The 27648-nt window shown below is 36.6% G+C and overlaps 1 protein-coding gene across 5 annotated transcripts in view; it reads right to left on the minus strand.

The window, feature by feature from the left end:
* Positions 1-3324: 3324 nt before the first annotated feature.
* Positions 3325-27648, minus strand: part of FERRY3 (FERRY endosomal RAB5 effector complex subunit 3) — a 47454-nt gene continuing 23130 nt past the window's right edge. For 3 of the 5 annotated variants that reach the window (XM_060658661.3, XM_078450151.2, XM_060658663.3), the window contains 8 exons: positions 23859-23965; positions 23066-23263; positions 21858-21986; positions 17304-17378; positions 13517-13719; positions 6247-6304; positions 5593-5660; positions 3325-5000 (listed from right to left, as the gene is read on the minus strand). In XM_060658661.3, the coding sequence (XP_060514644.1) occupies positions 4908-5000; positions 5593-5660; positions 6247-6304; positions 13517-13719; positions 17304-17378; positions 21858-21986; positions 23066-23263; positions 23859-23965 (931 nt within the window). In that variant the 3' untranslated portion in view covers positions 3325-4907. The remainder of the gene's footprint in view (positions 5001-5592; positions 5661-6246; positions 6305-13516; positions 13720-17303; positions 17379-21857; positions 21987-23065; positions 23264-23858; positions 23966-27648) is intronic. The other 2 variants (XM_060658664.3, XM_060658665.3) reach the window with 2 other exon arrangements.

Consider the following 27648-nt stretch of genomic DNA (forward strand, 5'->3'; position numbering starts at 1 on the left):
TGCTCAATGTGAGAAGCCACAGCATGTCAATCAGGGAGTTGGCACTTGAACCAGCTTTGTTTAACTCTAGAGACTGTGCTCCCCCTCTCTGATGCCATACTGTCATTCTGAGTAGTTTTGAGCACATATTTGCTAATAAAGAAACTAGGAATTCATTATAAAGAAAAAAAAAGGAGCAAAGGATAGAAAGTAGGAGAGAATGAAAGAGGGCGGGAGAAACCCACAAGTACAATCTCCTCCTGCAGATATCATATCTAATCTGTGACAGCAGCTTCTGCTTAATTCCTAAACACCCCCAGAAAAGATCTGTTTGCTTCTCTGGTAATACGTTCCATGTTTCATTCCCCATGTGCCAAAGATATCCACAGGTAGCTCTTTATGTGCTCTGGCCTGGGAGAGAACACACACATACAGTTGATTCTAGCACTGTGAACACTAAAGGAGGAAATATCGAGCCATTGCTCCTAGAAATACAGGTTCAGGTTCCTGCAAGCCTCGCATTACATTTTTGTGAGTTAATCAGCATAAAACATTTAAAAATGTTTCTTTTTAAAGACACCTTATTTAATATAGATTATTGATGCATTAACAATGAACTCACGACCAACAGTGTTGTAGCTTATGCCTGGACAAAGCTTATGGAACACACACATTTCCTCCATTAGGTACATCACAACCTTTTTAGGCTTGGGAACACTAGATAGCACTTCAGCACTGCACTTGGGGGCCACTGAACAGCAAAATCAGCAATAAAATGCATAAAGGTGTGAAAAACATGACACTAAATAGACCATGAAAAGGACACTTGTTTACGTAATGAGAGCTGACACCAGAAGGCAGAGTGTTAGTGGCCTTGTTCCTCTCAGCTGGGAAGGTGTGTCTACTCGAATTTTTCACTTGAGTGCTGCTCAAGTGCTGCCGAAGGTTCTCCCTTTCATTGTGTGGGCCAGTTACAACAGCCACATGACTTGGATGTGATAAAAACCATTGTTTTTGTAAATGACTATGTGCCTTGGCAAGTGCTGTTATTAATTTTAGAGTTACAGATAAATTTAAGCAAGCAGGTGAAATCATATAGAATCCATGATTAACGATGAGTGGCATGAAATTCAGCCAAATCTTACATTTAGATAGATCAGGAAAAGGACAGCAGGAGAGATCTGGATTGTACTGCACTAACTAGCTGTGTATACTGAAAGGACATGAGCTGGTATTCTTAGTTCTGTAGGTCATTTCAGGAGGCTACTCATCCCTTCGGCTTCACTTGGGATTTCAGCTTGGTCATAGGCATCATCACGGATCACAGAAAAGCTTGCAAAGTCTTATTACCTTAATCAAATAGTTCCTCAAGTCCCATAGCCTTTGTATAGCCTTCTAGAGGCTGAATCTTGCTTAGCACCATGCCTTTGTGTATGGGAGAAACTCAGTAAACACTTGGCATTTATTGAATGGGATTCTTGGGTCAATCTGTCACTCATGTTGTCCTTATCTCTGCCCTCCCTTTGCAATGCACTCATGTAAATATTTCTGCCCAAAGTTGTGGTTCTCAGCTTGAGGTTCTTGGAATTAGTGGTCCTTTGTGATGTTATTGAGCTATAAAACAAAAAACAAAAAACAAAAAACCTCTCCAAAATATATTTCACTGGGATGAGACCTTACAGGTTAAATAAAACAGCAAGGTTTTTTTGTTTTGGTTTTTGTTTTTGTGAATTTGCCTGGAACTACACGATAATTCTATGCATTCTATGTGAAAAAAGTATGTATGGGAATTATACAACGATACCTATGTGGGAACACTATGTGTTGCTTGCTAATACTATCACTCAGCTCCACAGATATGTCTGTTGCGACAACAAAGACTACTGCTCAGATGACTTTGTTTGCTAAGTAAACATTTTCAAGACACTTCAGAGAAATATGGGGGAGCTAATGGAAAGGTTCTTTGATGGTTAAAGGATAGAAAACCAGTGATCTCAGTGGTTCTGAATACATGGCACTTTTGGTAAACAGGTGTAAAACATGTTCTATTCCATAATAAAACAATTTCTATTTCTGTAACTACTTTTGAGCAAAGCAATCCAGTTTCATCTAAATGGGAGAATGAAGTAACAGAAAAGTAATCGTTTTCACCTAGAAACTGAGAAATTGCCAAGACTCCACTCTCTAGGTTGTATCTGTTCTTTCGGACACAGCTCTGCTGATTCTCCTTGGGGCCTCTAGAACAGGAATGTTGCCATGAGTTCATCTTTCCTTTGTGCAACATTTTTTCTCCTTGTGAGAATGAGCCAGCATCTAACCAAAGTGGCACAAATGGTGTGTGTACTGTGCCAGTAAGAGATCTGCCAGCTCCCAGGCAAGTGAAGTTGTGTTTCTGTTGAAATTCTTTTTCATGCATTTCTTCCATTCCGGTCACATGGTCGTGCTGAGAACATGACCACAATCAATGGCGAGGTTATAGCTTTACTTGGTTTTGTGCTTTGAGAACAAAAATTGGGGAAGGGGAAGAGCAGTATGGAATGGAGACACCGGGCTCAATGCCCCTGAGTGATTTCCAAAGCATATTTTTAAGGCCTTGAGGCCCATGTTGTCCATCTGTCTTAGGAATACTTAGCTGTTTATGCAAATAGAAAGCTTCATGCTCACTGGAACACTCCTCGCCCATGTTTGTGTTGAGGCCCTCCACCCCTACCCCTAAAAGGCTCTTGTGGTCAGCTTCTCTCAACTTACTGGCCATTCATCAGTGCCTCCCTCATTCTATTTCTGTTCTTATCTTTATCTTAGATCTAGAATTCCCCTTCCATTCTCAACCTGCTAAGGTACTTTCTTCACATCACTCAGGAAGTACCTGAAACCCCTCCTCTCCACAAAGCTCTCTAGAACACTCAGAAAAAGATCATGATGTCACCTTTCCTGGTCCAAACACAAAACTCCAGACTTTCACACACAGCTTCACTAAAATCCCCAATAATTAGTACTTTGAATTATATATTTGTTATTAGCTTAGGACTTGGTATGTCTTCATAGCAGTAGTGTATAACATCATAAGCATTTTCCCAATCTTAACCACTTCCATATATATCAAATTACAGTACAGGTGAAAAAAGGATACTTAATATATTTATCTTGATTTCACAGGCCAAATATTACCTTTAATTGTCCTGGGGTGAAAGCTACTACATTATATGGTGGAAAAGGAATAAGTGGGCATTAGCATTCACCAAGTTTCCATAAATGAACACTTACTCCTACCCCCTGACCTCTGGCTGCGCCCCTGTTAGCTGTCCACTTAGCTTAGTTACAGTACTACAATAGAAAGATTCTCAGTTCCTCTTTTTGAATGCCTTTTATTGATCCGACTCCACCCACCTCCAATTTGACCTTTGATATTATGAACTAAAACAGTCTTTGATACTGCTCTAACACACCTCTATTTTCCATCTCTGCCTACCTTGCTTTGCATTAGAATCAGTCTCAGTGATACCAGTGGCGCCTGGAACACAATTTTTTGCTGTAAAAGCAGAATTCCTACCTTTTTCTTGGTGGGATCATCAAGTTCCCTGAAAAATGTGGAAGGATGTTAGTGTGTAATGGACAGTCTGGAGTGGGTGTTCTTAGTGTTGTTACTTGGGCAGTCATTTCCTTGAGTAGAAAATCAAGACACATTCCATGTTATGGGAAAGCATTTTGTGTGTCAGAAGAGTTTCTATAAGTTACTACATTTAGGTCTTTAGGTATACTAACAAGAGTGCTTTATGTTCCTTGGAATCAAGATATACCATCTTATCATGATGTCAAACGTCCTCCATTTCATTTCACTGGCCAGTTACAACATCTATATAACTTGGATTTGAGGAAACTATTGCTTTTGTAAATGTCTTTGCTTAATGTAGCCACTACTCATAGCAAATGTGTTACAGATGTTATAAAAATGTTGTAGATGGGAGAAATAAGTGACATGTGGCATCTAAGCAGGTAGGAAAGACAATGGAAAAGGAGGACAGACAGAACAGAGAAAGAAATGGGCACATAGTTATCAAAAATGGAATGCAGGAAGTAGAATGGTTAAGGAAGTTGAGAATGCAGGAAGCAGGATGGAGAAATAAAAATGATCCTTGTTGTCTGTTATAATGTTGATGAGCCCTAAAATCCTGCCAGGTGCTGGTTTAGACTAACTTTCTATTGGGCTTGCAAATAAGCATATTATTTTCCTAGCACATGAAATGTTATTAATAGACAAGGGCAAGGTCAATAATATAGAGAAGATGAGACAGAGGTAAAGAATCCAAAGTCTTTTTCTGACTCATTTCTTTTTCTTCTGACTCTTGTAAAACTTTAGAAAGAGTACAATAAAAACAAGTTTTACAAACAGGAGAATTTAAAAGAATAAGTATGTCTGTTTCATAGGCTTGTGTTTCCACAAAGATTTTCACGAGAAATCCATACTTGAAATGTGTATCTCAATGTCTTTTAATTTTCACTTGGCAAATAAGGTAAAGGGAAGATTTTATTTATATGGTTGATTAAGTCTTGCACTAGATAGGATTCAAACCTTTTGGAAAAGTCAAATGTCTCCATGAAAATGTAATCAACAATCTCCTACATCAAGTGTCCAGATATGATATATAGGATGTTTTAACTTACTAATATTCACAGAGAGGACATAACAGTAGAAAGAAAGATTTCTTTCAAAAAGGTATTTTAAGAGTAAATATATAAGTAAAATGCTGATCACTAGACTATACAGTATATGAATTTTTGGAAGGTTTCACAGACATACATCATGATTTGATTTGTGGCTTGGATTGCAAGTTCTCTTTCCGGGCATCTTTTGCTTGACAGAAGCCCAGCACAGCTCAGGTTCCTGGAGAGTTTGGCAGTCTTCTGCCAGAGTGTCAGTCTCTAAGGGTTCAGTGCTTGGACGTCAGAGTAAGCGTTGATGACACTCGGAAGATCTGGGGGAGCATGTTACTAAGTTGATAGAACATTTCTTCAGAAATACTCTGTAAGAGGTAAAAAGAAAAGTTCACATCTGTTAAATCATCACTTTTAAAAAAAATTTTAAAGTAACTTAAAATACGGAACTAATCTTGGATATGGAGAGAGATATATGAAAATTCTCTTTCATGACTGAGTTAACCGCAGGGTCATGGGGCAGGGGGTGTTTTTCTGGCTCAATCTTCTGAGAATCTATGTTGTTTCTGTCAAATAATAAGTTTGATTGCCAGAAAAATCCCTAGATAGCTCTAGTGTAATCAGTAACAAAAGTACCACTACCTTTGCTAAGCTCAATACAGAATACAGAATCATTTTCTGCTAATGCCCTTTTACATGGACTCTTCAAGATCCATATAACATAAATGTGGGGAAAAAAACAAAAGATGAGTCAAATACAGTTTTGGCATTAAATAAAAGATCCCTTGAGTGGTAGATGCTGACATCCCTGACAATAAACTAAATGCCTTTATGGCATCCAAACACTTCTCTTAACAAATAGAAAGCTGTTAGTGTTTTTATATTATGTTGAGTTTAGGGCAGTGTGCCTAGCTATATCTAGGAGCAATACTATAGCAAAGATCTATTCACATAACACACCTGTGGTACCAGAAACTGTACCGTCCTGGAAATACCTCCATCCCAAGAAGCCATTTCCATCATGAAACCTAAAATAGAACAATACTTTACTGAATTATGAATTTTGGTCTTCAAACCTACAAGTCCCTTATGGAAATAAACTGAATTATCATTGTGGGGCTTTGTGTCATTCCTTTTCAGGTAGCCACCTGTGTGTAGGCGAGCCAAGATCCAAGGAACAGATAAATTTCTACAATCCTTAATTCTCCATGCCAGAGAGGTTTAACATAATTTCGTCAACGTATTCTCATTTAGGATTTCTCAAGTCCTATTTAATCTCCATACAATGAAGCTAAAGCAGGTTATTAAAGATTAATTGAAGATGTGGTTCTATTTTTTTCTTTTTAAGAAAATAAAAAGGCAATAGAGAGCAAGCTATAATCGGAGCAAACTACAAATAACATCCAAATATTCCTGTATTTCAAGAGGGCCAGAGATTTGTTTATTTTATGACTGGAAAAAGAGAAGTAAAACATATTTGTTTGTTAAACCACTTTTAACTGAGGTACGAGATGACAGAGGTAATGTTCATATTCTTTCTCCTGGGTTGATCTTGTTTCAATATTTGGGAGTAAGAAATACAGATCATGTTGTTAAATATAAGGTTATGCTCACCTTTGACACATTTGAACACCAGTTCTGCTCTCCTTAAGCACCATGGTATAGTCATTTCCTAAAAACAGAACCAAAACATATCATATGTTTTTAACAGAACTCTGTAAGAAAAAAAAAATCAGATCTTAATTTGTCTCTAACATTGACCATCTACTTTGCGAACAGAATCAGGCAACTTTTGGCTAACGTAAGCTGGATTTCTTCTGGTCTTTAGGTATATAACTCCTTATGGCTGTTAGATATATCTGTGGAATACAAACCAATTTAATTATCCTAATAAGTGTAATTAAAAAAATTAAACATAGCCTTAAAACTTTCTAGAGAATTAATTTTAAAGACAAATATAAATGACATAAGAACTCCAACTACTCTCAATTTTAGCACGAATAACTCCATTAAATTGTATTAATATTTGAACAGTGCATTAAAATGCTTTTATTGTATACATATGAAAGTAACAGAAATAAACATCCCATTCCAGCCACCTACCAAACCAAATGCATCCATTTTTCTAAAAAAAGCCCCCACCCCACGGCTCCATTTTAACAACTGACATGAAAAGACATTTTCCTGAGAGAACCTATGACTTTATTTTGAAATGTTTCCTGACCAAATATGGGCTTTCGCCCCTATCATTTAAGGAACTAGATGAATTAGAAGCCTTAAAGAGAGGCAGCTATAGAATCTGATCTTCCAAATACCCCATGTACATTTATTGAACTTAATCATAATGCTGTCGAATTGTCATGATCTCAAAAGGATTTTTATTTGCTGTCAGTTCAAAATAAACCCTGAATACATTTTTAATCTTTCTACTGGGTGCATTAAATGCAGTACAATAAACAAATAATTTAATAACCAAAAAAAAAGAGAAAGAATCACTATTGATACCTTATTATTAACTAAAGTTCACAGTTTATGCAGATTTCCTTTGTTTTTACCTAAGATGTTTTCTGTTCCAGGATCACATCCAGCATACTACCATATATTGAGTTATTATGTCACCTTAGGCCTGTGAGTTTCTCAGACTTCCCTTGTTTTTGAGGAGTCCTGGTCAGGTAATTTATAGGATGTTTTCTACTGGGATTTGTTTGATGTTTTTCTCATGGTCAGACTGAAGCTATCGGTGTTGGTGGAAAGACTACAGAAGAAGGTGCCATTTTCATAACGTAATTATGTTATGATCTCAGAGTTTGTGGGTTCAAGCCCCGTGTCTGAGCTGTCAGCTCAGAGCCTGGAGGCTGCTTGGGATTCTGTGTTTCCCTCTCTCTTTCTGTCCCTCCTCTGCTTGTGTTCTCTCTCTCTCTCTCTCTCTCTCTCTCAAAAACAAATAAACATTAAAAAAAAAAAAAAAAGGAAACAATCCCATTTGCACCACAAACTGTAAGATACCTAGGAATAAAGCTAACCAAAGAGGTAAAAGACCTGTGCTCTGAAAACTAGAAAACACTGCTGAAAGAAATTGAAGAAGACACAAAGAAATGGAAAGATATTCCATGCTCATGGATCAGAAGAACAAATACTGTTAAAATGTCTATACTACCCAAAGCAATCTACACATTTAATGTAATCCCTACCAAAACACCACCAGCATTTTTCACAGAGCTAGAAAAACAATTCTAAAATTTATATATATACATATATGTAATGAAACATTCCTCAGCCATAAAAAAAGAATAAAATCTTGCCATGTGCAACAACATGGATGGAGCGAGAGTATTATGCTAAATGAAATAAGTCAGTCAAAGAAAGACAAGTACCATATGTTTTCACTCATATGTGGAATTTAAGAAACAAAACAAATAATCATAAGGGAAAAAAAGAGGCAAACCCAGAAACAGACTTTTTTAAATAATTTTTTTAAGTTTTATTTATTTTGAGAAAGAGACAGCATGAGTGGGGCAGGGGGAGAGAGAGAGAGGGAGAGAGAGAATCCCAAGCAGGCTCCACACTGTCAGCACAGAGCCTGATGTGGGGGTCAAATTCATGAAATCATGAGATCATGAAACCAAGAGTTGGAGTCACCCAGGCAACCCTCTTTTTTTTTTTTTTTTTTTTTTTTAAGTTTATTTATTTGTTTTGAGACAGAGAGATCGGGGGAGAGAAGGGGAGGAAGGGGAAGAGAAAGTGAGTCCCAAGCAGGCTCTGCACTATCAGCTCAGAGCCCAACATGGGACTCGAACCCATGAACCATGAGATTGTGGCCTGAGACAACACCAACAGTCAGATGCTCAACTGAATGAGCCACCCAGGTGCCCCAAGAAAGACTGTTAACTATAGAGAACAAACTGATGGTTACCAGAAGAAAGGTGCGGGGGGATGGGTTAACTGGGTGATGGGTATTAAGGAGAGCACTTGTTGTGATGAACACTGGGTGTTGTATGGAAGTGTTGAATCACTAAATTGTACACCTGACTAATATAACACTGCCTGTTAACTAGAATTTAATAAAAACTTAAAAAATTTAGAAAAAGGAAACAAAATTCCAACAGCATTTCTCACAGAGCTAAAATAAACAATCCTAAAATTTGTATGGAACCACAAAAGGCCCTGAATAGCCAAAGCAATATTGAAAAAGAAAAACAAAACTGGAGGTATCACAATTCTAGACTTCAAGTTATATTACAAAGCTGTAGTGGTTCAAGACAGTATGGCATTGACACAAAAACAGACACATAGATCAATGGGACAGAATAGAAAGCCCAGAAATAAACCCACAACTATATGGACAATTAGTCTTCAGCAAAGTAGGAAAGAATATCCAATGGGAAACAGTCTTTTAAACAAATGGTGTTGGGAAAACTGGACAGCTACATGCGAAAGAATGAAACTACACCACTTTCTTACACCAATATGCAAAAATAAACTCAAAATGGATTAAGGAACTAAATGTGAGACCTGAAACCAAAAAATCCGAGAAGAGAGCACAGGCGGTAATGTCTCTGACATCGGCCATAGCAACATCTTTCTAGATATGTCTCCTGAGGCAAGGGAAAGAAAAGCAAAAATAAACTATTGGGACCACATGAAAATATAAAGCTTCTGCACACCAAAGGAAGTAACCAACAAAACTAAAAGACAACCTATTAAATGGAAGAAGATATTTGCAAATGACATATCTGATAGAGGGTTAGTATCCAAAATATATAAAAAACTGATATAACCCAGCACCCCAAAAAACAAATAATCCAATTACAAAAGAGGCAGAAGACACAAACAGACATTTCTCCAAAGAACACACACAGATGGCCAGCAGACACGTGAAAAGATGCTCAACATCACTAATCACCAGGGGCATGCAAATCAAAATCATAATGATACCAACTCACACTTGTCAGAATGACTAAAATTAAGTTCAAGAAACAAGTGTTGGTGAATAGATGGAGAAAAAGGAACCGTCGTGCACTGTTGGTGAGAATGTATGCTGGTGCAGCCACTGTGGAAGACAGTATGGAGATTCCTCAAAAAATTAACAATAGAATTATCACATGATCCAGTAATCACACTACTGGGTATTTACCCAAAGAATACAAAAACACCAATCGTAAGGATATATGTATCCCTATGTTTACTGCAGCATTATTTACAATAGCCAAGCTATGGAAACAGCTCAAGAGTCCATTGATTGATGAATGGGTAAAGAAGTGGTATATATACAAAATGGAATATTATTTAGCCAAAAAAAATGAAATCTTGCCATTTTCAATAACATGGATTGATCTAGAGAGTATAATGCTAAGTGAAATAAGTCAGAGAAAGACAAATACCATATGATTTCACTCATATGGAATTTAAGAAACAAAACAAATGAAAAAAGGAAAAAAAAAAAACCCAGACAAACTGAGAAACAGACTCTTTAACTATAAAGAACAAAGAGATGTTTACCAGAGGGGAAGGCAGTGGGGGTGAAATAGGTGAAGGTGATTAAGAGTACTTATCATGATGAACACTGAGTAATGTATAGAGCTGTTGAATCACTATATTGTACACCTGAAACTAATACAACACTGTATGTTAACTCTGCTGCAATTAAGATAAAAAAATGTCAACTGTGGTTATAATTGCAGACAATAACTTTCTAAAAAGAAAATGGCCATACTTCGGCTACTCAACTTGAATCTTCTGATTAGGATAAGGTTGAACTGCAAAGGTGATTAAGATTTAGTTGGTAGATGTCTTGAAAGTTAGATATCAGAAATACTTTCTGAGTTTATGCACCCATGGGAGAAACTGAAAAACTATTCTTTACTCTCAAGTATGTGCCTCTGAGGTATCTGACCTACTCCTATTAATCAGTTTCTCAGCCATTACCTGAAGGTGAGGAACAGTCTGGCTATCTTATTTTTCACATTCAAAAACAATCACTTTGGGAAACTATTTGGTTGTATATACCAAAGATAAATATATGCATGCCATGACATCTAACAATTCCATCCCTAAGTATATATCTAACAGAAATATATGTACTAGAATGTTCATAGCAGCATTAGTAATAATAATCAAAACCTAGAAACTAACCAAATGTCCATAAATAGTAGAATGGCTAAATAATTGTCTAGTCACACAGTGGAATAATATATAACAGTGTGAATGAACAATCTATAACCACAGACAATAATATGAGTAAATTTCACAAACATAATTATTGAGTGAAAGAAGCCAGATACAGCAGTATGTACTACAGAAACAAGTCTAAGTAATCTATGCTTTTCAAAATGAAAAAAATGGTTACCCTCATGGAAAGAGTGTGGTTTATGTGACTGGAAGGCGGCATGAAGGTGGCTTTTTGGGTGGTGTAATGTTCTGTTTTATGATCTGGGGTATTGGTTACATGGGTGTTTAGTTTGTGAAAATGTGAGCTATATGCTTATGTATACTTTTCTATATGTGTACTATATTCTAATACAAATTTAAAAACAACACCTTCATCAACCACAGTTATAATAACTAAACCCTAAGTCCCAAATTATTCAAGTGGTTAACAGTAAAAAATAAAAGGAAATCAGGAACTCTGGATTCTTGGCCTGCAGATTCATTCTACATCTATTAGGTTAGATTGGTTCCAGTACCTTCAGATCACAAAGATCTACAGAGATAAACTGGTGAAATCAGGATGTCTTTCTTGCCACTGATAGAATATTTGTTCCTTTCCTTTTTTTCTTTTTCGAACACTGCAATTAATTTCTACAGCTCTACCACAGAACATGGGCTGTTGCAGACATCATCATCATTCCTGTGCACACACTAAAATGTGGTAACTGAGTGTCTAGAAACTGTTTTGTTGGAGGAAGTAAACAACACTTGAAAATGCTCTGGGGCCCTTGCATGAAAGCTAAAGCAAAGATTAACTGTATATCCTGTGCAGTGTTGTCCGAGTTCGTAGAATAAACCTCCTGACCCGAATGGATGTTTAAATACAACAAATGGGAGGATCGTGGCTCAATATACTTTTGTGAATTAAAATGGACACTTTGGAAACAAACTTAATGTCCTGCAGCTGGCTGTCCCGATTTAAAACATGTAACTTTTGTAACATTGTGGGAGAGGGAATGCTAGTAGTATCAGATGTCTGGAAGTAAATCCAAACTTAGTGACTTTAGGAAATACTGTTTTTGAGGTTGTTTCCCACCTACATATAACCATTTTTATAAACTGGTTAACCAGGAGTCCAGCTGCAGGAATGTTTGGATGTTTCCTTGCAGCTGGAATTCATCACAAACTTTTTGTTATTCTCCAAAGACTTTTATAGATGGACTAGTTAGTGATGATAACTTAACAGTGGCTAAAAATTCCTGATGGAATTAAAGCTTTATAAAGCGACAGTCGAAAAAATCCCAAACAAACCATGTTTGTCAATCTCTCCTGATCCCATATTAGGTATAACTGAGGCTACAGAAGTGAGCGGAATGAGAAGTTAGGCAGTCTGATGCAGCTCTCAGGATGGAGCCAGAATTCTCTTAATCGAAACAATGTGTCTGATGAAAATAAAAATGGGCTGAAAGGGGAAAATCATGTAAAATCACCTCATCTTACCTGGAATTGATTTTGTGTGCTTACATAGGGTATTGCATCTAAAATGAAGCCTTTGCTAATGAGTCTAAGTGTTTTGCTCTAAAAAGTAGCATTTACACATATCCTTTACTTTGGGAAATACCTTTTAATAATCAATGGCCAAACTTCCTTCCTGACATTCAGGATTTGCATTAAGCCATTTTGCTTAAAAAAAAAAAAAAAAAAAAAAAAAAAAGAAGCCACCTCAAAACCAGCAGGCAGCAAGTTGATGACATGGGCCTTTCATCACCAGGTTGACCACTGGCTCTCCCAGAAGGACTTGCCTACATCCACTGTGCTAAAGCTACTTTGTTTCTCCAGACTATTGAAAGTTGACCTTTTAGTCTATTATCTCTTCAGCTTATCCCCTCTAACCAGTTTGTATGTGGATGAGAAGGAAAATAGGAGAGAAAGCAAACATTCATGGAAAGATTTTTTTTTTCAAAATATACAATAATGCACAGTACATAATAAAACGAGTGAATGGTTATGCCACATTTGAATTGTAGAAACCAATACTTGAACTGCCCAAAGAGCATCCTTGGGAGAATGTTAAAACGAGGCTGCCTCCTTCTTCTTGTCATCTAGCATCTCCTTCTATTGCCTATTAATGCATACTCAGAGAATGCAAACTAACTTTTTAAAATTTATTTATTTTGAGAAAAATAGAGAGTGGGAGGAGCAAAAAGGGAAAGAGAATCTCAAGCAGGCTTTGCACTGTCAGCGCAGAGCCCGATGTGGGGCTTGAACTCACACACCAACTGTGAGATCATGACCTGAGCCAAAATCAAGAGTTGGACACTTAACCAACGGAGCCAGTCAGGCGCTGCAACCCCCACCCCCAAGAATGCAGACTAATTTTAATCTTAGTGTAAGCCAAATATAAATGTGGAGAGAAATCTAATGCCACTTAAGACAAAAATGGAGGAAGAGGGAGAGAAGGGGGAGGAGTAAGGGCACATGCCTTATCCAAAGCTAAAGATGACTTTATTTTCTTGTTTGTGTACTGTAGGATAAAGCCAGAATTCTCTGAACATAAATGGTTAAGGATTATTCATTGGTTTGTATCATCTGTCAATCAATGCTATTAACCAGACAGGAGATACAAAAGTGCATTAGTTTTTAAAAAGTGCTTTTAAAATGTAAAGTGGATTTTATTATTATTACATATTAAGGGTTAACATATTTATAAAATTATGGTATTTTTGTATCTGCTTACCTCTGACATATCATGCACCAGCAAGAGAGGTATGCTTATTGTTGTGATGTCATGGGTACAGCAAACCTTGAGTATATTTCGGAGTCCCATAATGGCAGGATCTCGAGCAGTGATGTTTCCCGATTTCACATTGTCATCCACACAAAGGTGGAAAGCAACATGTATTTCAGAGAGATTAGAATGCCGTGTAATATAAAATTCTCCTGTGAACACCAAATGCAATCATGATTTTCAAATGCATCAATCGCTTTCAGCAATAGGGTTTATAAATAACTATAATTAGGGAAGTCAATGAGCTGAACTAGTAGAGATATATCAGGAACCTATATGTTGAGCTCAGGAAACAAATATGGCCATTGCTCCTTAATTCTTGGAAAGAAGGTGATAAAAAAAAAAAAAGAGAGACAATAGCCAATTTTGCATAGGTTCATAAACTGGTATGAAGTGATCACCAAGTAGTAAGTAAATCAAATGAGTACTCACATCTATTTTGATGTAAATGCTCAAAATGTCCTACTTAACTCAAAGTGAATATGTAAAAACAGGTTGATTACCTGTCTTGCACATACCCTAAAGCAGCAATTCTCCATCTCAGTTTATGGATCTAACCTCCCTCCAGTTAGTGGCACGGAACAGAAACATAGAAATTGCCCTTAACTACTTTATCTCAGTATCTATTCCCTAATCCACAATACACTTCACTATCAACTACTTTCAGTAATACCTCCAACAATTTTCTCAAATCTGGGATACTCAATTTATTGCTATTACCCTAGCTCGAGCTACCATCATCTCTCACCTAGGTTTTTGTCAGAGCCTCTTAATTAATCTCTCTGCTCTCAGTCTTGCCTCCTACAAACCATTTCCACATTTGCGGCCAAAACAATTTCAGTATAAATCAGATTATATTGCTCATCTACTTCAAATCATCCAACAGGCTCACACTTCATTCAGAAAACAAGCCAATCCCCTTACTGTGGTCTGCACAGCCTATATGATCTGAACACTGCCCATCTTTCTGACATCCTATTGTCTCACCCTCTCTTCCTGCCCAGCCACACAGGCTTTTGTAAAGTTCTTCAAACACGTAGAACTTGTTCCCAAATCAGGGCTACCTCATCAAAGTTTTCCCCCAAGATTCTTATATGGCTGACTTCTTTTCACCAAAGATGCCTCAGATCAAAGATCACCTCCTCAGAGAGATCTTCTTTGACAATCCTATCTGATAGGATACTTCTCACGTATTCTCCTTTACACTGTTCTGTTTAATTTTCTTCTCAGCACTGAAATTCTTTATTTGTTTGAGATTAAAGAGACCATTGTTTATGCTCAACAACTACAAGGATTTTGTCTATCTTGTTTAATGTTCTATCTCCAGCACATAGAATGGTTCCTGGTACATAGGAGGTACCTAATAAACAATTGTTGAATGGCTGGATGAACAAATGATTATAGACTGGATGCTGGAGCAGCATTTATCAAACCTTAGAATTCATGCTTCCTATAATTACTCCATTTTGTATGGAGCCACACTAGCCATCAGCCTGTACATTCTTCAGTTTCTGTCAAAATAAGTATATAAAATATACAAGCATATGAAGAATATGTTTTTACAAATACACATGCTTTCTTGGAAACTCTGATATGAAAATTCTAGGAAAGCTTTGCTCTTCTAAGTACTACACTTTCATCACTAACCCATGCCCTCACAAATTCTGCTTCCACTTGCTTTAAAGTCATTACCTTAGGATTTTATTTATAAATACATGTATGCTTAAAAGTATTTGATATACTTTAGCATAGTGTTAATTCATTTGTAGTTACCAGTGTTGGTAAGCTATACCTATAGATGCTAGTGACAGGTCCCATGCAAAGGTCTTTTTTTTTGGACTTAACTAGACAAAAAAATAAATAAATAAAAAATTTAAAAAAGGAAAATTGTGTGGTGGCAAGTATAGTTGTGATTTCCTTGGAAGGCAATATAAGAGGCAGACTGTTTATCAGAAACCTGGCAGACTGTATGAGACAATATCCTTCCGGGCCCAGTGAAGTGCATTACCCCCTCAACTCCTACTGATAATTTAGATGAGGGAAGTCACAGCATTAAATATGGGCTGCGGTCCAGCAGTGAGGCAGATGACTTAGTGAACAAGTCAGGTGCTCCTAATCCCCAAATTGGCACTGCTTTGTTTGACCTTACATGACTTGTCTCTTGGCCTCATTTTACCCAGTACTGAAATGGGGGTCATGGAGCGGGCAATGGTAATCAAAGTAAGATGATATAGAAGAAAAAGGACTAGACTGGGTATTAAGAAGATCGGATCTCTAGCCTTTATTGGCTGAGTTGATCTTGGGCAAATAAATTCAATTTAAACTCTGTACTTTGTATAAGAAATGCAAAAAATAATGCCTGACTGCTTTCCTTATAAAGTTGTTGTGAGAATTAGAGGATATAAACTGTAAATACTTAGGTAATGATCAAGTAAACCTACTGGTGAAAATATATAAATAAAACTATTTTCTTTTGCAACTTAAAAACTTAAAAGCATTTGTGACTTGGGTCTTTCTTCATCTCCTGTAAACTTTCTGGCTGTGCAGGCATCCCCTAACTACATGGAAATTCAGATGCTGTTAGCATATCTAACTGAATAGTTTGATACCCGTTTCTAATGCGGACTATGACATAGTCTCCTGATTTGGTGGTAATAATGCAATACTAACTTATAGGCTTTTCCCAAAAAGGAGCAATGAAGGAAATAAATATAGCAAGAAAGAAGTAAGTTGAAAAAACCCCCACACATCAGTACCTCCGGAATAGATAATAAGATTGGCACATTTTAAGAAAGCCACAAAATATGGATGATTTAAATTAGGGATCTGTGAAGAGAAATACAATAAATCCTGTCTCAATGAAGGTATTTTTAGATAGAGAGGAGGACAGTTTCCTGTTCCACAAAGTGGAGGAAACAGCGTGTGGTGATGCAATCCTGCCTCTAACATTACCCACGAAGGTAGGATATCTGAAGGTGGGAGGAAATTCGGAAGCTGATGACCACAAGCTAACTGCCTGGGACTGACCAGACGAATACCAGAAAGGGGCGTGCTATCTGCTTACGTTAAATGGAATGTGACCTACATGGGAGAAAATCTGGGGCAGAAAACGTGAGGAAACAACCTATTGAGGAAAATGCAAGCTTGAAATGATTAAAAGCTTACAAGATTTCATGCTTGTGAACAGATATGTCTTCCTTGTCATACCCTGCCATATAAACACTACTAAGCATCATCAGAATGAATTCAATCTGGAAGAGGGCCTGAATTTCCAGTTGATAAACAATATGACAAAAAATAATAAAGGAAATCAAAGAAATGGGAAACAGGAAAATTTATGGGGAAGTGGAAATAAGAAATTATATGACTTATGTTCTGTCTACAAGTTCAACTCTATATCTCTAGTATTATTTGTATTTCAGAATAAAAATGACTTCTTGTTTCATTTAAGGAACAATATATAACAGAAGAAATTTAAAATAGCAAATATGAGTAAACTTTTGCAACTTTGAAAAATTTTTCTTGTGTGGATCTAGCAAGTCAGTACTAATATGAGAATAAAGATTTAAATTGCAGAACATCTGTGAAAGCATATTATGTAGATACAATGTTGTTTCAAAGTAACACATTGACAAACTTTTTATAAGAACTTAAATTTCAGAACTTGTATTTCAAATCTACGATCTCCATGTGTGATTCTTAGAAAACTGCCAATTTCAAGTAAAATACCACTTACCAGGTAAAATATTTAAATAGTTCCTGTCAGAATTTTTAGCCTTATCGTCACTTCCTCCATTTCGGTTTCCAGAATCTATTCATAAGATAATGCAACATGAAAGAACATACAACATATGAGAACACATTACTTCTAGTACTCCCCAATCAATCACAATAACAGCAAAAATGTTCTAAGGATAGCTAGTTGCCAGGCATTCTGATATACGTTTTACATGCACAGTCTCATTTAATTCTTACAAAACCCCTAAAACCACAGCCTTACAAGGTAGGTACTATCACTGTCTTCATTGTATATGTGAAGGAACAGAGGCTTACATAAGTTAAGTAACTTAGCCAAAGATTCACAGTTAAGTGGTAGAACCAGGTCTTGAACTCATATACCCAGAGTCCAAATCCTATGGTCTTAACCACATTATACTTGCCAGCACCCTATTTTTCATCGGGAGGTTCAGGGCACTAAATTAACTACACATAAAACAACTTCGTTAAATAGTTGTAGTGTGGCCATCTTTATTTTTAGATTCTGAGTCACTGTTGTTGATATAACTTGTCCAGGACTCCAAGCAAATGGCGAGTAGTACCAGGAATCACTTGATATATAGCCCATTCTGCAATCTGGGGTTACTTCTTATCCACACCATATACAATGTATTTCAAACAGATATGTGAGACTTTGTTTCAAATGGAACATTTTTTAAAATATAATTTATTGTCAAATTGGCTAACACACAGTGTGTAAAGTGTGCTCTTGGTTTTTGGGGTAGATTCCCGTGGTTTATCGCTTACATACAACACCCAGTGCTCATCCCAACAAGTGCCCTCCTCAATGCCCAAATGGAAGATTGTTTATTAGGTATTTAATAGTTAATCTTTTTTTCCAGAAGGCATGATATTATTTAGAAGGATAAATATTGGTAAAATAAGACATCACAATTGACCGTACATTATTATACTTGGACACACATTATTTTATACACGTACATCTATTTTTAACAGATTTCTTATAAAATTCAGGGCACCTGGGTGGCTCAGTCAGTTAGGCGTCTGACTTTGGCCCAGGTCATGATCTAGCAGTCTGTGAGTTCGAGCCTAGCCTCAGACTCTGAGCCTCATAGCTCAGAGTCTGGAGCCTGCTTCCGATTCTGTGTCTCCAACTCTCTCTGCCCCTCTCCCTCTCACACTCGCGCTGTCTCTCAAAAATAAATAAACATTTAAAAAAATTTTTTTAAAGATTCAGATGTATCTTCTACCAAAACTTGAAAATGCAGAATCAATATTAGCATTCAAAGCAGCTATCTTTAAGAAGGTATCTGTGTATTTCAATTAAATGCAAAACTATTTTGGAAAGGCTGTCAGCATCAGAAAATCACTTGAAAACAGAACTTCAAAAGGGTACCTAAAAATATCAAGGGGAATTATGCTTTCAAAAGTGTTCTGAATGAAAGTAACTTCATATAATCAGTAATGAATAATTGGCCCAGAAAACAAATGATAAAAAAGGACTCTAATAATTTTGTTCACATGGGGTATGAACAGACAGAATTCCTACTAAGTGAATAAGAGAGAACAGTTCATAGTCTATTCCCCCTCCATGTTTTCACTAACACCTTGCAATACTAAGAAAATGACTTTTTCACTTAAAAAAAATGTACATAAAATGTGCACAGAAAACTAAATTGCTTTGGCTTGTTATAATGGACTGCAGAAACACAAAGATTCTAAAATAATGAACACAGTAAAAACAAGTGATGGAGTGCCTTAGAATAAACAAGTACTTGAGTATCGGGATGTAAATGTGTAGAACAAATATGTGGGCATGCACAGAAAAGGAAAAGACGGAGAAAGCATTTTCACAGAACTCTTCTATGACAACATGTGGGTTCCTTTAAGAAAGTTGTGTTTTATAAACCTACTTGTTTCACTGACTCACTTAAACCACAAAATAGTTGCTTGAACAAGAGCAAAATAATACCATGATTTACACACACTGCCTTAACCGTATGTGGTTTGAAAACTTCCTGTCATTTGCTACACACTTTGTATCTCTCATAAATATACTTAGAATCCTCCTCCTTCTCCCACACCTGTCATGATCTCAATCTTCATGCTTTTAGTCACTACTAAGAATAATATTAAAATGTTTCTGATCACATCACTGCTAGTTTGAATGAGATAGAGGAAGAAGATGGTAGAAGAATAAGAGGACATACTGGAACTTTCTGAGAGGTCCTTTGTTAGGAACATTTCTGTATGATTTCCTGACACGTGTCATATGTAACACACAGTGCCACAGCAAAGCCACAGTTATCTAGAGTGGGAATATAAGCTGGTGGCACTGTTATGGAGGGCAACTGCGAACACTATCAATATTATTATAAATGTATGTCCCCTTTAACACAGTAATTTCTCTTAGAAGTCTATTCCTAGAGATAGGTTCACACATGCGTGGCACTATATGTGTAACATGATTCATGCATTATTACTTATAATAGAAAAAATGTTGGGATGGATTAAGTGTCATCACAGAACTGATTAATAACTGGATACCTTGCAATGGACTACCACACAGCAGAAGGTATAAGGACGCTCTTTATGCACTGATACGACATGACGGCCAAGATAAATATTCAGTAAAAAAAGCCAAGTGTGGAAAAGTGTGCAGAGAGGATGCCATTTGTGTAAAAGGGAAAATTAAATAAATACACACATACATGCACTGATGTGTACATAAACATATGTCTGGAGGATACCGGGAAGCACTGGCTGTCTCTGGGGTGGGAAATGAGTGGCTGGTGGACAATTATGAAGACTTTCACTGTATGCTCTTTTATACAGTTTGAATTGGGAATCTTGAGACTGTTTTACCTATTTAAGAAATGATTAAAAAATAAAACTTTTTTAAAAAAAGGTCTATTGAATAAATATGGAAACTATAGTGAATGCTTATCAAGGTTAAGTCTAGAAAGCTACATTCTAGCATCAGGAGAGAGTGAGAAATTCTACAATTAATACGGGAAGAGGAACAAAGACAACAAGCAAAGATAAAATAGTATCTCTTTGCTCACTACAAAACACAAAACATAGGAACCAAAAGTACTATAATGGTTTCTTTTAAACACCGCAGTTGCAAAATAAACCAACAAAAAAGACATCCAAGTACATAAGCTGATTTAAAAGTTTGACCAGCCATACTTTAAAAACCTGCCATATTTTGGGGCGCCTGGGTGGCTCAGTCGGTTGAGCGGCCGACTTTGGCTCAGGTCATGATCTCGCGGTCCGTGGGTTAGAGCCCCGTGTCAGGCTCTGTGCTGACAGCTCAGAGCCTGGAGCCTGTTTCGGATTCTGTGTCTCCCTCTCTCTGACCCTCCCCCGTTCATGCTCTGTCTCTCTCTGTCTCAAAAATAAATAAATGTTAAAAAAAAAATTAAAAAAAAACCAAAAACCTGCCATATTTTATTTCCTGGGCAAGACATCAAGTTTTTATAAAAAAATAAATTAAAATGCTGAGTATGCATTCCAGCCATATAAGAACGTGCATTGTTATTTCATACCTGTTACATAATATGAAATGTCTGAAAAATAAGAAAAATGGAGCTTACATGTATTTCTTATGAATATCACCCTTATATTTAGCTCTTAACTAAACGAACTTATGATGCCAATTTAACTTATAAAGAAACCACTTTTAAAACATATTTTTCAATTAAAAAAATAGAATTACTCTGTAATTTGAGTTAAAGATTTTTCTTTTACCTCTATCTTCCCTTAAGTCTATGAATAGAGATCTTACACAGAAAGATGTCGTGAATGTTTTCTATAGTTTTAAAAATAATTTCCCAAAGAGTTAGAAAGGATGTTTAAATTGTGGATAAATATGAAAAAAGCAGGACATAGTTCTGGACATAGTGATTTTTTTAAAGAACAATCAAAAACAATTCTTATAATTGACATCCTGCTACCTAGGAGGAATCAAAGATGAAATGTATAAAAAGTGTATATTTTGTGCTAGTATTAATTCTATGACTTCAAAACATAGCAATTATGTCCATTTTAGAGATATAGAACTCAGACCAAAAGATCACTGGGGCCTCTCTGTGGCTCAGTCAGTTAAGATCCGACTTCAGCTCAGGTCATGATTTCAGGTTCGTGAGTTTGAGCCCTGCATTAGGCTCCCTGCCGTTAGCACAGAGCCTTCTTGGCTTTCCCTTCTCTCTCTGCCCCTTCTCTGCTCCTGTGTGCTCTCTCTCTGTCTCAAAAAATAATCTTAAAAAAAAAAAAAATCATCAACTTTACATTGAGTGTCTACCTCAAGTATAATTATAGAATTTAAATTTAAAAAGTTTTTGCTAAGGCTATTAAACAAAATCATGCAAAAAAGAAAATTTAGAACAGAATTCAACCTTCCAAAGATCCGGAGTTTTTTCCTTAATTTCTTTCCTCCACTTTTCCACCAACACAACTTTCTATTTTAATAACGGTCCATATGTTATTAGAGTGCTTAGGGACAAAATACACTGAAAGTGAAACTTTGAAAAATTTGAGTTTTACTGACCATGTGATTCTTTCAACTTACTCCTTCGTTGGGTTCTAGCATAAAGTACCACCTGCTGGACAACTTCCAGTTGCTCTTCGATCCGGGGAAAATGGAAGTCAGTACATTCTTGGCAAACTGTGGCAAAATCTAAGGGACCCAAAACATTTACAAACTTTTAAAGGTGGGCTATCAAATATTTAGTATTTACTTAAGGATAATGAGAGCTAGCAGAAATAAAATACAAAATTCACAAGAATGATTTCTTATACTTTTCCTTTTAGTAATTATGTCTTAAGTTAGGGTATATCAATTTTGTTTGAATCAGAAACTTAATCTATCACTCAAAAGAGTAAATAATTAATAAACAAGGAAATTTTTATATAATTCCAAACCTGCTTTAAGTAATAGATACTTTAATCATAATCAAGTCCCAGAAAGTGTTAAAAAATACAAGAAAGTTCTCATATTTATGGTAGGAAATAAACTCTATTTAAGCTTCTTTAAAAAGTTACACAATTCAATATACTTTATATATTTAAAAATTTTTTAAAAATCATAAAAAGTGAGTTTTACAGAGGGAACATTGATTATTACCTAGCACATTTAAGAAATAGGCTATCTAGGGGCACCTGGGTGGCTCAGTCGGTTAAGTGTTCGACTTCAGCTCAGGTCACGATCTCACAGTCCGTGAGTTCGAGCCCCGCGTCGGGCTCTGGGTTGATGGCTCAGAGCCTGGAGCCTGCTTCCGATTCTGTGTCTCCCTCTCTCTCTGCCCCTCCCCCGTTCATGCTCTGTCTCTCTCTGTCTCAAAAATAAATAAACGTTAAAAAATAAAAAATAAAAAATAAAAAATAAAAAGAAATAGGCTATCTAAAAAAAACAAGGAAGAAAGGACAAAAGGATGAGCTAAAATTCACTGAGCCAGGATCCGCTTCTGAACTGAATACATTTACATCTTGATTCTTCTTTTTGTTATGCCTTGAGGCAAGAATCCTATAAGAGCATTACTTATGAGATAACACAATTTTAAGAAAAAGTAAATATCCTGAAGCACTTTACCCATGCTGAAGTATGACAGAAGTCTAAAATAGCCAAGGCTGGGGATGTGTGTTGCTTGGCTACCAGAATACTAGGGTTAACTAAAATTTTTGTTTTTCTATAATCCCTTTCTAAGAATGGCATTCAAAGGAGAAATTTAACGAAATAAATATGCAATGTTAACTTACCTCTTTTAATACCACTATATGAATTGATTCGATTGTCTACAAGTAAAACCAGGCCACAGAGAGAGGTGGAATAAAGTGACAGTGCAGTCTGGAGTCGATGGAGTTTCACGCCACTTCGGTGATTTCTTTTGTGCTTACAGAAGTCCAGCATATCTGCTCTCAGCAATCTCAAATTATGCATGGTCTTCAACTGGGCTCCTAGGGGGTGGGCAACAGTCCCAGAAAGAAACTTAGACAGCTGCAAAAATCGAGTATAACAGGATGTAAATCTCTATGGCAGGAATTCAGATAAATCTGTGCTACAAATAATTAGAAATAGGTTTTGCAATTTCCCAACCTAAAAACTATTCAGATTTCACCTTTATTTTTTTAATTATTTTTTTCAAGTTTATTTATTTATTTCGGGCAGGGAGGAGGAGTAGAGAGAGAGAGGGAGAGAGAGGAGAGAGGGAGAGAGAGTCTAAGCAGGCTCTGTGCTGTCAGTGTGGAGCCTGACACGGAGCTCGATCTCACGAAGTGTGAGATCGTGACCTGAACCAAAATCAGGAGTCAGACACTTAACCGACTGAGCCACTCAGGCACCTCTCAGATTTCACTTTTCTATTTGTAAAAGATAATATATTAGCGAATACAGAAAGCATACAGCCAACAAACTTCAGGAGCAGGACATCGTTCGTAATTAAAAATAACATGGGTACAGTCTACTCATATGCTGGGGATTTTTCTCTTACAACATAAAAAAAAGCTTCAGAAGTTACAATAAATTACGCCTACAAAAAATGAGTCCACTTACCTAAGTGAATGGTAAAACTTTCTTCCAACTTTCTCTGCTCCTCATAAATCCTTCCGTTTGCTTCTACGGATTCTCTGAACTGACTCGGTTGAACTTTAATTTCCTCACTGCAATTAATAAAATTATTCGTATGCTTTTTTCGTCTCTTTGTCAAGAACTTTTCTTGAAGGAAAGAAAGCTTTATAATGAAATGAGGCAAAGTGAAGGCTGTAAGTACCACTTAACCTATTCCTAAACTTATCCTTAATCTGTGGTAACAAGTAAGAATCATATACACCAACAGGTTTTAAAATTCCTACTTGTTCTTTCATTTCCTCACAGCAAGTAATGCATATTATTCTTTCCAGTCATTGCAATATCAGCTCATATATTACCATTTAGTATTTCTTAGTGGTCTAAGAAAATGATTAAATGAAGTGATTAACTTACTACTTTAAAATGGCATATTGAAAAAATGTATAATATATCCTGTATCAGGGTTGGCTCTAGGCAAAACTAAAAAAGGTGACGTGATAGAAATAAAAATTGAAAATTAAAAGTCAAATAAAAGGAATAATAAAAAAAATAGAAAGTTCATTTTAATGTATTCATATCCTCTATTTTTTTAAAACCATTTCCTGCTTTTTTTCCGTCAACAGCCTCCTCCCATTGAAAGACTTCTCTCTTTGCTCTACTCCATTCTTGTGTTTGCTGAAAAGGTTTCCATGGAGGCATTCAACAACTGTACAATTGTAAATTCAAATTTCATGGTATGTGGAAGATGATATAAGTCTATAATAGTCATTCTGGACTACATTTTTGGGGTTGTTCCAAACAGTCTCTTAGTCTCACTGATTGACTTCATTAGTATATACGGCAAATTTAAACCTAAAAAATTGATATTAACAAAACATCTTCACTTTAGGATGTGAAAAGCCACAAGAGACTGTTGCTCCCACTCTAACAACAAGAAAAAGCCGGATAATCTATAAAATCATAACTTTCCTGAAATTTGAGGTAACAAGGCAACCAATCAATTCTGAAGTGCAACACACCCCTCAAGGACAGACAGGAGACACAGTTTTCATCTTTGGCAGAGCATGGTGGAAATGAGTTGCTGCAATGTAAGGAGATAGGAAGAAATGGCTAAAAATTTAACAATTCTTAAAGGACAAGTGTGGGTTAGCATGTAAATTTAGAATAGCTATGAGCCTCAGGCACAAGGGAAATTTGCATGTACTTACAAAATCTCTTTCATCAGCCTCCACCAGGTGTTTCCAAGAAAACCCCGGAGGCTGTGCAGGAGACAGAGAGCCTCCTTTGTGGCACAGGTAGAAATGCTGAGAATGCCCCAAACCCAAGCCCTAGATATATATGGCCTGCACACAACTGAAGCTGGACAAAGACAACGGAGACCTATTTCCCACCCCCAATATGAGCCTAGCATCACATCACAAACAACAACGGTCTACTCCTGAGGGGCAGAGCAACAGCATAGAGACCTCATGCGTGGCACAGGACTGCAAACACTGAAAGCTGAGGATGGAGCAGAATGACAGGGAAAAACCCTCTAGAACCCAAAGCCCCACTCTAAATACAAAGTGGCAGCAGCTTACTATGGTAGAAAATGCAGCCTGTGGTATCATTGAAGGAAAAAACCAAACTCTGCTCAACTGCTGACTAGGTTGGCATGACATTCACAATAATGGCCTGTGCGTTTCTGGACATAAATATTATCTACCTTAGTCTCTTCTGTACAAACACACACAATGCCCAGCATTTATCTTTTTAAAAAGAGAGAGAGACACAAAAAAAAAGCAAGCAAAAGAAACAAATAACCCATTGTCAAGAGATAAAGCAATCAACAAACACAGACTGAGAGATGACCCTGGTACTGGGCGTAAAAGAAAAAGACTTTCAGGGCACCTGGGCTCAGTTGGGTAAGCATCCTATTCTTGATTTCGGCTCAGGTCATGATCTCATGGTTTGTGAGATAAGCCCTGCACTGGACTCTGCATTGACAGCATGGAGCCTGCTTGGGACTCCTCTCTCTCTCTCTCTCTGCCCCTCCCCTGTGCTTGCTCATGTGTTCCTTGTCTCTCTCTCAAAATAAATTAATTTAAAAAAAAGACTTTCACATAACAATGACCAATATGAAAGATCTAGTGGAAAACAACACACAGGATGCACAAAGAGTTTCAGCAAAGAGAGAAAAGAAATGAAAGTGCTAGAAATAAAAACATGATACAGATTGATGATCACAGATACCAATTCCTTTGACAGGCTCATAGGCAGACCACCAACTTATTTTATGCTGTCATTACCCAGACGCCAAAACCAAATGAATATATTATAACAAAACTATACACATATATATACCTATACTTATTCATTATCTTATAGTAGACATATTCACTTATATTTTCATATATAATGTGTATGAAATAATACATTATGACTCATACATATACATTATAACTATAAAATTTCTAGAATACAACTGAGCAATAAAAAGAAAATTACTCACAAATGAAGCAACATGCATAAGTCACAAATGCATTGTAAGTAAAAGAAGCAAGACACCAAACTGCTACATAACAGTTTGATTTTATTGATAAGACATTCTGAAAAGAATAAAAACTGCAGGGACAGAAATCAGAGCAGGTTGACAGGAGCAGGGAAAGAGAAAGGAATGGGTTATAAAGGTATACAAGTGAAATGCTGTATCTTGGTTGCGGTGATGATTTCATGACCAGTTAAGCTTGTCAAAACTCATCAAAATGTAAACTTAAAAGACGTAAATTTTAATTTATATAATTTACCCTTCAGCAGACTTTTTTTTTAAAGAGAGAGAGAGAAAGTGTGAGCAGGGGAGGGGCAGAGAGAGAGAGAGGGAGAGAATCTCAAGCAGGCTCCATGCCCAGTGTGGAGCCCAATGAGGGCCTTGATCTCACAACTGTGAGATCATGACCTAAGCCTAAATCAAGAGTCGGATGCTTAACTGACTGAGGCACCCCAAGAGAAATAACTTATTTATTTATTTATTTAAAAAAAAATTTTTTTTTAATGTTTATTTATTTATTTTTTTGAGACAGAGAGAGACAGAGCATGAACGGGGGAGGGTCAGAGAGAGGGAGACACAGAATCCGAAACAGGCTCCAGGCTCCGAGCTGTCAGCACAGAGCCCAACGTGGGGCTCGAACCCATGGACCACGAGATCATGACCTGAGCTGAAGTAGGCTGCTTAACCGACTGAGCCACCCAGGCACCCTGAGAAATAGATTTTTTAAAAACGCAAAAATAATGACTAAAAAAGATAACACTTTAATCAATTTCTTGTAGGAAATCTATAGGGAGTTGTGTTGAAAACAGGTTTCTGCTGCCCAAGGAAACCCCTACTGGAAAGAAAAGCGAACTAACAAAGTCACATTAAAAACATTTTTCCTAGGAATATTTAGTTTTTAAAAGCAGCACCAGCTAGAAGCCAACAGGTACACAATGGAACTGATTCTATAGATTGAAGTTCTGAAACTATAGCAGCAAAATGAGAGATAATGTTTATAATAAGGGGCTTTCTCAGCTTCCTGAAATCAGTGACTCTCCACATTTCTGACCACAACATACAGTATATACTTTACATTTTGGCTTAATACACACATTTATTTATAGGAAGCTTCATGCATGATGTGCTCTCATATTTTCCACCTATTCTACTCTATTCTCTTCCATTCCAATTCATTCCATTACATTTTATTGTTATTTTTAAAAGTCTGAGTGGAAAGTAAAGAATCTAGAATGATCCTAACAGATT

Source organism: Panthera onca, chromosome B4 (assembly GCF_046562875.1).
Source record: "Panthera onca isolate mPanOnc1 chromosome B4, mPanOnc1 haplotype 2, whole genome shotgun sequence".
Taxonomy (NCBI): Eukaryota; Metazoa; Chordata; class Mammalia; order Carnivora; family Felidae; genus Panthera; species Panthera onca.